This window comes from Dipodomys ordii, unplaced genomic scaffold (assembly GCF_000151885.1).
Source record: "Dipodomys ordii isolate 6190 unplaced genomic scaffold, Dord_2.0 Scaffold120, whole genome shotgun sequence".
Lineage (NCBI taxonomy): Eukaryota > Metazoa > Chordata > Mammalia > Rodentia > Heteromyidae > Dipodomys > Dipodomys ordii.
In genome coordinates this window covers 2,621,894-2,634,612 of record NW_012267336.1, presented here as the reverse complement: position 1 = coordinate 2,634,612, position 12,719 = coordinate 2,621,894, and the positions used below count along the sequence as shown (strand labels likewise).

General features: G+C 49.9%; 1 protein-coding gene across 1 annotated transcript in view; it reads left to right on the top strand.

The window, feature by feature from the left end:
- Brpf3 (bromodomain and PHD finger containing, 3) overlaps positions 1-1,309 on the top strand; it is a 33,758-nt gene extending 32,449 nt beyond the window's left edge. The window contains exon 12 of the mRNA XM_013029585.1: positions 1,122-1,309. Within this exon, the coding sequence (XP_012885039.1) occupies positions 1,122-1,305 (184 nt within the window). The 3' untranslated portion in view covers positions 1,306-1,309. The remainder of the gene's footprint in view (positions 1-1,121) is intronic.
- The last annotated feature ends 11,410 nt before the right edge of the window (positions 1,310-12,719 follow it).

The window sequence follows — 12,719 nt, the reverse complement described above, 5'->3', positions numbered from 1 at the left end:
TTTTGCTTATGTGGTGCTGAGGAATCGAACCCAGGGCCTCATGCATGCAAGGCAAGCGCTCTACCACTGAGCCACCTTCCCAGCCCCCCACAACCTATTTTTTTATATAAGAAAACAGATTCAGAAACCGGAGGCTCAAGCCTGGTATGGTAGAATAACCTGTAATCTCAGCACTCTGAAGTCTGAGACAGGAGGATCATAAATTTAAGGCCAGCATGGGTTACATGGTGAGAGCCTATCTTAAAAAAAGTAAACCAGAAGTGGAGCTCAAGTGGTAGAATTCTGGCTTGGGTGGAAAAAGCTCAGGGACAGTGCCCAGACCCTGAATTCAAGCTTTGCAACTGACAGGAAAAAAAGCAAGTCAAGATTCCATTGACAGGGCTGGGAAGGTGGCTCAGTGGTAGAGTGCTTGTCTTGTGTACATGAGGCCCTGGGTTCGATTCCTCAGCACCATATAGACAGAAAAAGCTGGAACTTGCACTGTGGCTCAAGTGGTAGAGTGCTAGCCTTGAGCTGAAGAGCTGAGGGACGAGTTCAAGCCCCACGACTGTCCAAAAAAAAAAAAAAAAGATTCCACTGACAGAACTGGGGTGCAAACCAAGATCAGGCTTCAGAGGTTGCACATTAGATTTACCTAGGCATTTAAAACATACACAAGTCTTTGGGAGTTTAAAATTTATTCTTTCTCTGTCTTTCCCTCTCACGCTCTCTCTCTCCCTGCTCATCTCCCTCTCTCCTCCATCTCTCTTTCTCTGTCAGCCCCTAGGAGATCCGTGGATTTCTTGCATCATCTCTGTTTCTATCCATGGCACCCTAGTTTCCCAAGGCCGAGTGAGGCTCGGCACCTTTCGGCGTCACTCAGGCCTCTCTGTGAGATGGCAGAGGAGTCCCTCTTGGCTCCAGTACCAAGGGAAGGCCTAGCAACCAAATAGAACCCATGCCGTTTCTTCTGCCCCTGCACCCTGTGTTTACTGCCCTCTCCTGCCTGATTCTTGGTGGCTTTTCCATAGAGAGTCCTAGGCCCTCTGCTTGGCCTTGCTTGCGCTAGGCAGGTGAGCCCAGAGGAGCCCTGTACAATCTACCACACACAGCCCAGTGTCTTAACTGTGCTTGCATTGCAGGCAGTGGCTTCCTAGGGACAAAGTCCTGCCCCTGGGTGTAGAAGATACCGTGGACAAGCTCAAGATGCTAGAAGGCCGCAAGACCAGCATCCGCAAGTCAGTGCAGGTGGCCTATGACCGCGCAATGATCCACCTGAGCCGAGTCCGGGGGCCCCACTCCTTTGTCACCTCCACCTACCTGTGAGGGCGGGGCTGTGCCTGTGTCTGTCCTGCCTCACCTCCATCCCACGGGGCACAGAGAAGCTTCTCTTGTCCCTGCCAGATGTATGGCCGGCAGCTTCCGCTTCTCATGGCAGGCCAGGGACTGGACTGTGTCCCTGCTAAGGGAAAGACCTCAGTTTTGACCAATCACATGTTCCGCTGGAGGGCCTGCTATGTGCCAAAAACTTCTGCCCGAGACCCCTCGGGATATTCCACTGAAGAACCACTTAGAAGTAGAAACAGCTGTGGGGCTTAAGCCCAGCAGAGGAGCTGGGCTTGGCCCAGAAGGCAAGAGGTACTAGGCTCCATGAGGGGCTGCCTGGCTCCCTCTACCCCCTTCCCAGCTAACCACACCTCAGGGCGGGCAAGGTTCTGATACTGATCCCAGAGATGCTGTGGATGCATGAGGGTTCCTTGGGGGAACCTCACGGAGCTCCCCTTCTCCCCTCATTACCCATTCTCACACCTCCCTGCCCCATCCCCACACCCAGCCCTACACTGCTTTCCTTGCTTTCTCTTGTGCCAATTTGACAGAAACATCACCAAACTAGTCTTCTTTCTTTACTGTCTTATTCCCCTTCTTGCCCAAGTACTCTGCTAGGTGGAGATCTCTGCCAGCTCCTCGGGGCTCAGGCAGAGGCCAGCCCATCCTGTGAGGGTCCTGTCCACCAGCACACCATTCCCACTCTCTCTAGACCTCTACTACTGCTGCTGCTGCTCTGCCGAGGGCCCTGCTGTGTGCTGTGCGCATGTGTACTGTGAGTGGGGCCGGGGTCCCTCCTGCCCCCTCCTCGCTGTGAGACAGCCTGAAGCTCCCGTCAGCAAACCAGGCTGGCATATGCTGTCTGTCTGCCCACTTGGATATTGAGGGTGGTGTGGGGTAGAACGTGCCCTCCAGCCAGGAGTGCCCTCTGCCCTGCTCTTCTCTTGTGGCTTTTCTTCTGCATCTGAAGCCTCAAACCCCACTTTCTACCATTGTGGACAGCATGGCACCGCCCTTCAGCTCTCTCCGCCTGCCAGTCTCTGCTGCTCCTGCTTCCCAAACCAGGGAACGCAACCTTTTATTTCACACCCCGTCTCCTTCCCTCTTCCTCTTCCACCTCCTCCCAAACTCCACCTTCTCAAAATGGAAGGGGGAAAAAAGCTGTGAATGAGGAATGCTGATTTGACAAAACAGCGCAACTTTCAGAAGCTTTGACGTCTGTTTTCTGGACGTTTATTTTCACCTCTTAAGCACCAAAGTCGCAGGCCAGGTTGCAGGCCACTGATTGCCATGTTGATTTTTAACTTGATGTTCTTTTTAATTGTTTTAAATTTTTCATAGGGGAGTTTTGGACAAAACAAAGTCACTGGGGAGATCACTGCCATTTTTACACACGCAACTTTTTAAAAATGCAACCACACACCAACTTCTTATACATGGGACACGAGCCAGAGTTTAAAAGGGAACCAACAAAACTATAGCATAAAGGATAGGATTTTGGATTTTGTACAATAATAAAAAACAATACAGCATATGGCTAAGGAAGGACCTGGTGTATATAATTGTATAATACTGTTCTAAATTATTCAGGCCTATACTTTCCATTCTTGGAGTCCTCATTGTGTAGCCACGTGATGTGGCTTATTTAAAGGAGCCAACATGTCCCCTCCCCAGGTAGTTGGTCAGCTGTGGACTCTGTGACCTTTGTCTAAACCTGTGTTACAAGATCTCGGGTCTCTCTCTCTTGCTCTCTCGCCCTCTCATCTCTTTTTCCCAGTACATTCTCTTCTTAGTCTCTATTTTTCAATCTCTTTGAATCTCTCAGTCTCAGAGTCTCATTTTCTTAAAATGCTCTTTTAGAAGAGAAACGGCTCAGGCCCTGCTGTGGCGTGGGGCCTGCGTGTCTCTGTCGCGTCTGCTGTGAAGCACATGATGCTCTATTTATTGTAGAAAGTTGACTTTATTTGCTTTCTAGAATTGTTTATAACAGATGGTATAAGAGAGGTAATAAACAGAGAAAACTCTATGCCTGTAAAGATTACAAAAGTTAATTTTACCTACTATAATATGACTGTCGGAAACTTATTTTCTCTCTGAGAAATAAATGTTCTAATGGGCGTTCGTTGCTGTGCATTGTTTGCTGGAATCACCGGGCCGCTCAGCTACAACTGCCCACCACCTCCTCCAAAGGCTGGGCCACTAAGAATGGGCCTGTTCCTGGAGGAGGAGGCTCTGTCTCTTGGGAAGGGTGGGAAGATAGGCTCTGACTTTGTTTCTCTCCCAGAGAGGGCTGCCTTCTAGAAGCCACGGCAGGGCCCAGCCTCCTTTGCCCATGCCTTAGCTTCTCGGTGGCCATGTTCCTTGAGCTCTGCTCATTCAGCTGGAAAAGTTGCACCACTGGCATCTCTACCACGCCTGCCAAGATGGAACCAAAGGATGCAAAAGCCTCATTTGCTGTTCCATGTAAATGGATAGCTGGAACATGAGGGACTGGGGGCCACAAGCCCGACCTCTCTTCCATTTGAATGAGCCTAACCTTTGTTTTATGGAAGTGAGCAAACAAACCAGTAAGACTAGGAGAAATTAACCATGATTGCCTAAGAAGTGGTGGCAGAATCCTGGGACAGGTGACAAACTTAGCTGTGGGCTCCACAGCACTACCAGGCTGCAGGGCACTCCTCACTGGTTGTGACCCCGTTTTTGAAGGGACATCTTGAAGAGCAGAAGCACAAAGAGAGTTTTTAGGGACAAGGTACTTGGGGGCAGCGCCTGCAATTATGTCCTCTGGTCCTGCCCAGCAACCTTGCTTCTGGTGTGACAGGGAACAGAACTGGTCACCCCCACAGTGACACCGAGGTCACTGCCGTGCGAGTCCTCATTGACAAAGAGCCTTTGTTGGCAATCTTTGCATTGCGTGTTGGGTTACACGGATACACGCCCTTGGTCTCAAGCACTTGACCTGATCTATAAGAGACCTTGCAGACAACCAAAGGGGAAGAGTTTGATGTGGAAGAGTTTGGGAGAGACACATTTGATTGAGGAACAACAAAGGATTCGAGGGAAGAAATAATGCTTTTTTTTTTTTTTGAGAATGGATTTATAATTCTTACGGGTGGAATGTGGCTTAGTGGTAGAGTGCTTGCCTAGCATTCATGAAGCCTTGGGTTCGATTCTTCAGTACCACATAAACAGAAAAGGCCAGAGTGGCGCTGTGGCTCAAGTGGTAGAGTGTTAGCATTCAGCAAAAGCAGCTCAGGGACAGTTCCCAGGCCCTGAGTTCAAGCCCCATTACTGGCAAAAAAAAACCCAATCCTTATGGGTTGTATTTTATGTGTGTATGTGCACAGACACACATTGGTATTGGGGCTTGACCCCAGGGCCTCTTGCTTTTGCCTGGCTTTTTTGTTCAAGGCTGACACTATTACTACTTGAGCTATGCCTTCACTTCTAGACTTTTGCTGGGTAGTTGGAGATAAGACTCTTAGGAATTTGTCTGCCTGGGCTGGCTTCCAACTTGGAGTGTCAGATCTCAGCTCCTTAAGTAGCTAGGACCGCAGGCATGAAAACCCTTGGCACCCAGCATTGGGTTGTATTTTTTAATTACACAGGCAATTACAAAATATTTAGGGCAATTAGAAGAACATCCTAGAAGATATTTTGGAAATGAGGGGAACACAGCCAGATGGGTGGGGTTTCAGCAGGTCAGGGGAGACAACACATGGTTGAAGCAGGTCTGGCACAGCCTTGGCTCAAAAAGGCATTGTGCACATTCCAGTTCCAGAGACTGAGTGGCAGCCTACTTGGCTACAAGCCCTGTCCCTTACTGGCCATGTGGCTCTGAGTGTGACAGCTTCTCTGAGACTGAAAAACAGGGCCAGGAGCCGGGACAATATTGGTCCACAGTGGGGAGCACATACAGCAAAGGATTTGGGCAGGGAAGAGACAGAGTCCAGAAGTTGGCCAGACTGAAGAAACAGGCATCAAAATGAGTAGTGGTTATCGGAGGGATGAGGCTTTAGATAGGGGGAGAAACAGTCTTTAGGTAATTGTGTGTCACCTGTAGAACCTCCAGCAAGCTGGTAGGAGTTGGGCCCAGAGTTCAAGAGAAAGGTAGAAATGAATGGCAGGGATATAGGGGACCCCAGAACCCACCAAGGCAGTTAGATGAATGGCCAAGGAGAGAGGAAGCTGAAGAATAGACTTGAGGAAAGTTCTGGATATATAGAGACAGTATGGACAGTCCCTTCAGGGGTGCCTTGTCTTTGGAGGACAGGGAGGGAGGGTTCGCCTACAAGTTGGGGAGAGGGGCATAGTAGATGTATTTAGCATCACAAAATAGAAAAATGGACATTGCAGCACTGTGACTAAAGAACAGTGCCCCGGCCCTGAGTTTAACCCCAGACCAACACACACACACACACACACACACACACACACACACATACACCCAGCACTGTGACTAAAGAACAGTGCCCAGGCCCTGAGTTTAGCCCCAGACCAACACATACACACACACACATACACACACACACACATACACACACATACACACACACATACACACACACATACACACGCACATACACACACACACACACCCAGCACTGTGACTAAAGAACAGTGCCCCGGCCCTGAGTTTAACCCCAGACCAACACATACACACACACACACACACACACGCACATACACATACACACACACACACACCGACCTAGGGTGGTGTCAGAAGTTGAGGACCCTTGTTGGAGAAAGGCCACCTTCATTTTGGAGTAACAAATGTATATACTGGCTCTTGGGGCTTGAACTCAGGGTTTCTTTTGCTCAACTTTTCTGCTCAAGGCAGGTGCTCTACCACTTGAGCCACAGCTCCACTTCTGGCTACTTGCTGGTTAAGTGGAGATGAGAATCTCGTGGTCTTTTCTGCCCAGACTGTGTTCAGATCTCATTTCTGGGATCTCCTCCCTCCCTGCTGCCCTGTCAGGACACTGGCCCCCAGATGAGCGGGCCTTGGGCCTCTTGACGACAATCATGCCACGTGTGCAGTTTCACCATTGGTGCTTCATGCTTTTACTCTCTCAAGGCCATGGCCCTCAGCCACCATTTTTGGTTAGAAAAATGCCCGTTTCCTTTTAAACGATCGGCATCCCAATGTGAGCCGAGGAGCAAGGACGCTCGGGCCTTGAGCATTCAGAGGGGGTCAGAGCAGCCCACTTGTTGTTGGCTGACCTCAGAGCCACAGACTAACATTTTGGAGTGACAGGAGGAAGACACAAGACTGAAGTGACTTCAAAGGCCTGGCGTAGCTGGCGGGTAGGAAGGTCAGATTGAGACCTTGGGGAGTCTCACGGAGCAGCCAAGATCTCGAGCCCAGATTGCAGAGCCAGGGCCAACTTGAGCCACTGTTGAAGTTGTCCTTGTCCTTCAGGCCCCCCAAGCATTGTCCAGGACTGACTGGGGCTAGGGGTTGGTGGGGGAGGGGTGGTCTAGGAAGGATAAGTACACAGGCTGTCCTGGAAGGGTGGCGGACCTCTGATGCCCCTGTACCCCAGAGGTGCTCCTGACACCAGAGTTTGGCCCTTCCTCCCTTCCTTCCTTTCTTTCCTTCCCTTCCTTCCTTTCCTTTCCTTCCTTCCCTCCTTCCTTCCTCTTTTCTTTCTTCCTTTCTTCCCTTCTTTCCCTTCCTTTCTCTCTTTCCTCCTCCTCCTCCTCCTCTTCCTCCTTCTTTGTCAATCCTGGGGCTTGAACTCAGGGCTTAGGCACTGTCCCTAAGCTGCTTTTGCTGAAGGCTAGCACTCTACCACTTGAGCCACAGCACCACTTCTGGCTTTTCCTGTGTGTGTGGTGCTGAGGAAGGGAACCCAGTGCATGCTAGACAAGCACTCTACCACTGAGCCACCTTCCCAGCCACAAAGAACTCTTCTTTACCGCTCCTCCCAGCTCTCTGTCTCCCCCCCACACCCCCCATCCTCTGCAGGGTGGGTCTGGGGCTCCCTACCACATCCAGTTACAGACAGTTCTTTTGTGTGTGTGCGTGTGTGTGTTTTGGGGTGGGGCGGGGGGGTCCGGTCATGGGGCCTGAACTCTGGGCCTGGGCACTGTCCCTCAGCTCTTCAGCTCAAGGCTAGCACTCTGCCACTTGAGCCACAGCGCACTTCCGGATTTTTTCTTTTTGCTTATGTGGTGCTGAGGAGTCGAACCCAGGGCCTCAGGCATGCAAGGCAAGCGCTCTACCACTGAGCCACCTTCCCAGCCCCAAGTTACAGACAGTTCTGTGAGAGTAGCCTCGAGCCCAGATGGCTTTGCCTGCATGGGTCCGCCCATCTGAAGATGCTCTGGCAAGAAAGCTGCTGTTTATTACACTCTTCCCCAAATCTGCTCAAAGGCTGACCCAGAAAAATAGCCCTTCTATTATGGCCATTCTAATAGGCCATTTAAACACATTCCTCTGATGGCCCAGTCTCCTCCTGACTCTGTCTGGGGACAGGCCCTGTCTCAAAATTACCTTCCAGGGGCCAGGCACAAATCCAAGGAGATCCTGATTTGCTCTTGCCCATTCTTGACCTGGAACCATTGGCTGAGGAGGAGGGCCCTTCCCCCAGCCCAGTCCGAGCCCCTGGGGCCACACTGCCTCCCAGTGGCTACTGGGAAGCGCTTAGCCAAGAGTGGAGCGGCTTCTGGGCTTGTTCTGTTACTCTGTACCCAGAAGAGCTCATCACACAGGGCCTGTTCTTTGACAACAAAGATGAGAAAGATCAGAACATCTGCCCCACAAGTGGGGACTGTGCACAGCACTGCAGGCATGTCTGAGCTCAGAAACAAGAATTAGTTGTTATCACTACCCCTGCCAGATGATGGTGGCTAGTGAACCCCACAGAGTGAAACCCATATTTTCAACTCCATTCTGCTGCCCTCGGTCAGTGCCATTCCACATATAAAGCCAGTAAGTTGTGATTGACATAATGTCAAACTTCTGCTGGGAAGATCTAGATGGTATTACTTCAGAGATGACAGGAAGGTCCTCCCTCATTAAAAAGTCCGCTGACAGCTGGGTGCTGGTGGTTCGTGCCTGTAATTCTTGCTATTCAGGAGGCTGAGATCTGAGGATTGAAGTTTGAAGCCGAGCAGACAAAAATCTGAGAAACTCTTACCTCCAAAAAGCCAAAAGTGGATGGGTACTGGTGGCTCCCGCCTAATCCTAGTTACTCAGGAGGCTGAGATCTGAGGATTGAGGTTCCAAACCAGCCCAAGCAGGAAAGTCCATGAGGCTCTTATCTCCATTTAAATGCAAGAAAACAGAATGTGGAGCTGTGGCTCAAGAGCTAGAGGACTAGCCCTGAGCACAAAAGCTCAGGGACAGTGCCCAAGCCCTGAATTCAAGTCTCGGTACCATCACCAAACCAAACAACAACAAAAAAACAAGCCTGCCCCTGCTGGGTCTGTGCACTGCCTCCTGCACCTGGGAAGAGATGCTTGCTGGATTGTGATCACCTGGCACAGCTCTAACCTTGTTAAATCCAACCCCTCACATCTGCGCATGCTCGTACTTGTTCTCTTGAATATTTTACTTGCTGCTTTTGCTGCTCTCTGTCAGCTCTGTGAGCACAGCGACTGTTTGTCCCCTGCTCTTTCCCAGCACTCAGGAGATAGCATCCAGTAGGCAAACACGGGATGCATTTCTTCCTAAGGGTGAAGAAGGATCTAAGAGGAAAAGAGCAGAGGGCCAGAGCTGGGATGTATCCCAGGAGCCTCAGGAAGGCCAGAGGACAAGGCCAGGCCTCTGGCTCCTACAATTTTCCCTATTCTCAGGCTGGGAGATCATCTTGGAAATGTAAGTCAAGATGGAACCTAAATTACAGGCTGTGCCTTTTGTAGACCTTTGTTGGCTGACTGCCAGACTCGCTGACTTAAAGCTTCCAGTTAGACGCTGGATGACAGCGACCACCTAGCCCATCACCTCTTCCAACACCTGAATTTGCACTCAGAAAAGTGAGGCTCCAGGAACAAGACACAGGTGCAGAGTCCAGGTCTCCTGCCCCGGCCTCTGTGACCCCCTGATCTGTCCTCAGTACCCTGTACCCAGCACCTCCACTCCTCCACCAGCCTAGCAGCTAATTACTGTTATTTATCTCCTCCACGTGGTGACCCAAGAGGCCACATAGCCACACACCCCTGAGCAAGGGACAGACCCCCTTGCTCCCTGGGGCATCTGTTTCCAGCCTTTGTGCTCTGTGTTTTACATTCCACACCAAGATGGCTTTTCAGGATAAGTAAAGTCTTTTTTCCCACATGTTGGAGTCTCTCCAGAAGTCTCTCCTAAGGCAGGGGACAGTGTGTGCCAAGCACCCTACCTGGGCAAGATGGGGAGAGACCCCTCAGCTGGCAACTGGCGGAAGTGGGACTTGAAGTGCATCCTTCTCCGTCAGGAGGCTCATCGAGGCCCGTCTGGTACGAGATGTGATCAATCAGTATTTCAGGGCACAAGCCCAGGTTCTGACCATTTCCATTTTCCTCTCACTGTTTGAGTTTCTGCCAAGATAGGAGAGGAATTTAAACCAAAAGATCACCAAATTTTGACCAAAAAAAAGAAAGAAAACAGGAAAAAAAAAACCTTTGTCCTAACTTGCCAAGCTTTAAGTAAATACAGTATCATTTTGGTGGTTCTGGGGTTTGAACTCAGCTTCGTGCTTTCTAAGCAGACCTTCTATCCCTTCAACCATGCTGCCAGCCCTTTTTGCTTTGGTTTATTTTTGAGATTGGGGCCTCACTTTCTGACAAGACCAACCTGGACTATAATCCTATTTATGTTTCCTGTAGTAGCTAAGATGACAGGTGTGTGTCACTATGCCCAGCTTTTTAAATATTGAGATAGGATCTCATGAACTTCTATGCCCAGGCTGTCCTTGAACCTCAGTCTTCCTGATCTCAGCCTTCCACATAGCTAGGATGATAGGTATGAGCCACCACACTGGGTCAAATACAATTTTTTTTTGTCGGTCGTGGGGCCTGAACTCTGGGCCTGGGCGCTGTCCCTCAGCTCTTCAGCTCAAGGCTAGCACTCTACCACTTGGGCCACAGTGCCGCCTCCGGCTTTTTCTGCTTATGTGGTGCTGAGGAATCGAACCCAGGGCCTCATGCATGCAAGGCAAGCGCTCTACCACTGAGCCACCTTCCCAGACCCTCTATACTTACTTTTTGTTGTTGTTGTCTTTCCTTTCTGCCTACACTGACCTAGAACTTGTGATCCTCAGCCTCCTGTGTGCCGGGACTACGGGCATGTGCCCTCATAGAGCCACATCCATGCTTTTCTATGTACTGTACTTCCTTGATTCTTTTTGTTTTGTTTTGTTTTTTGGTCGTGGGGCCTGAACTCTGGGCCTGGGCGCTGTCCCTCAGCTCTTCAGCCTCAAGGCTAGCACTCTACCACTTGGGCCACAGTGCCGCCTCCGGCTTTTTCTGCTTATGTGGTGCTGAGGAATCGAACCCAGGGCCTCATGCATGCTAGGCAAGCACTCTACCACTGAGCCACCTTCCCAGCCCCTGTACTTCTTTGATTCTAAAAGAACTCCAGCCCTGTATGAGCATGGTGACTCACACCTGTAATCCCAGTTACTCAGGTGGCCGAGAGTGGGATGATTGTTTTATGAAGCTAGCCTGGGTAAAAAGTTCATGAACTCTTCCTCCCCTCCCCCATCTCAACCAACAGCTGACGTAGTGGTATGTGCCTGCCATTCTCAGCTGTGTAAGAAACGTAAATAGGAGGATCACAGTCATCCCCGGAATAAATGTGAGATCGTATTCAAAAAATAGCTAAGAGCAAGGAAAAAAAAGTTGTGGTATGGCCCAAGTGATAGAGCACCTGCCTAGCAAGCTCGGGGCCCTGACTTGAAACCCCTATGAACAATCCTTAATAATAACAAATGAACAAGAACACACCACCCACTTTAACATTCCGTATCAATTTAGTAACTCTTTTTTTTCCGTGTGTGTGTGTGTGTGTGTGTGTGTGTGGAGAGACTGCCACAATGCGTGGCTGGTGATTGTGAAGTAAATCCAATGGAAAAGCTTCAACGCTGAGGCCGCAGGACACATACCGCACAACTGAGGAAAATGGCAAAAAATAATGTTTGTTATCAAGCCAGAAAGTGTTTTCAATAGTTTAGCATTCATGTGGCTCAGCACTCAGATGACACAGACATCTTACCAGGGGCTTGTCCCTTCCTGTTTGCGCTCAGTTCCCTCCCCAGAGACCACCAGTGTTTTCAGTCCCTCATGCATCATTGAGAGGTAGACAACCTTTGTTCCACTTGTACAAATGCTAGCACATCGCAGTCCTCATCTGAGTCTTTCTCACTTAACATGCCATGAAGAAATGTCCTGATGGTCAGGTACCAATGGCTCACACCTGTGATCCTAGCTACTCAGGAGGCTGAGATCTGAGGATGGTGGTTTGATGCCAGCCTGAGCAGGAAAGTCTGTGAGACTCTTATTTCCAATTTATCCACCGAAAAACCTCGAAGTGGAACTGTGGTTCAAGTGGTAGAGCACCAGCCTTGAATGAAAAAGCTAAGACAGATCCCAGGCCCTGAGGTCAAGCCCCAGTACTGACACATGCACACGTATGCACACAGGCATGCACGGGCACACACACACATACACACACACACACACAAATACATATCTTCATTACATTCCATTTTTATTACTTTTTTCACCCCCAAGGTTCCACAGCATTCTCTAGCTTCCTAGATAATTGCTTAAATTATCTCTTCCATGATTTTGATTTAATGAGTCCCCTGGCGCACAAACCCTGGGGTTTGAACTCGGAGGCCTCAGCTTACTAGGCAGTTACTCTACAACTTGAGCCACACCCCAGCCCCGGAGCACCATTTAATAACAGTCTCTATCAAACATTTAGATTGTTTCCAGTGTTTTGCTGTTACCGAAAACACCAAGGTGAGCATTTGCTCATTCAGCAAATATTTACCTACTGGGATTCAATTCTGTGCCAAAGTGCTTCCCTGGAGATACCCAGAGGCATGTCTACCCCCTCCCCCAGCCCAGGGGCCTCTGAGTGTCATCTGTGCTCTCAGGGAAAGAGAGAAGAGAGAAGGGCATCCCTGGGCTTCTCCACACAGCTAGCCAGGGGAAATAAGTCAGTCAGGTCAGCAGGCTTAAGCCTGGTCAATTAAGCCTGGGCATTCAAGTTAGACTGGGAATGTGGCTTAGTGGTAGAGTGCTTGCCTAGTATGCATGTAAGCCCTGAGTTCCATTCCTCAGTACCACATACACAGAAAAAGCTGGAAGTGTTGCTGTGGGTCAAGGGGTAGAGTGCTAGACTTGAGCAAAAGAAGCTCAGGGACAGTGCCCAGGCCCTGAGTTCAAGCCCAGGACTGGCAAAAGACAGAAGGAAGGAA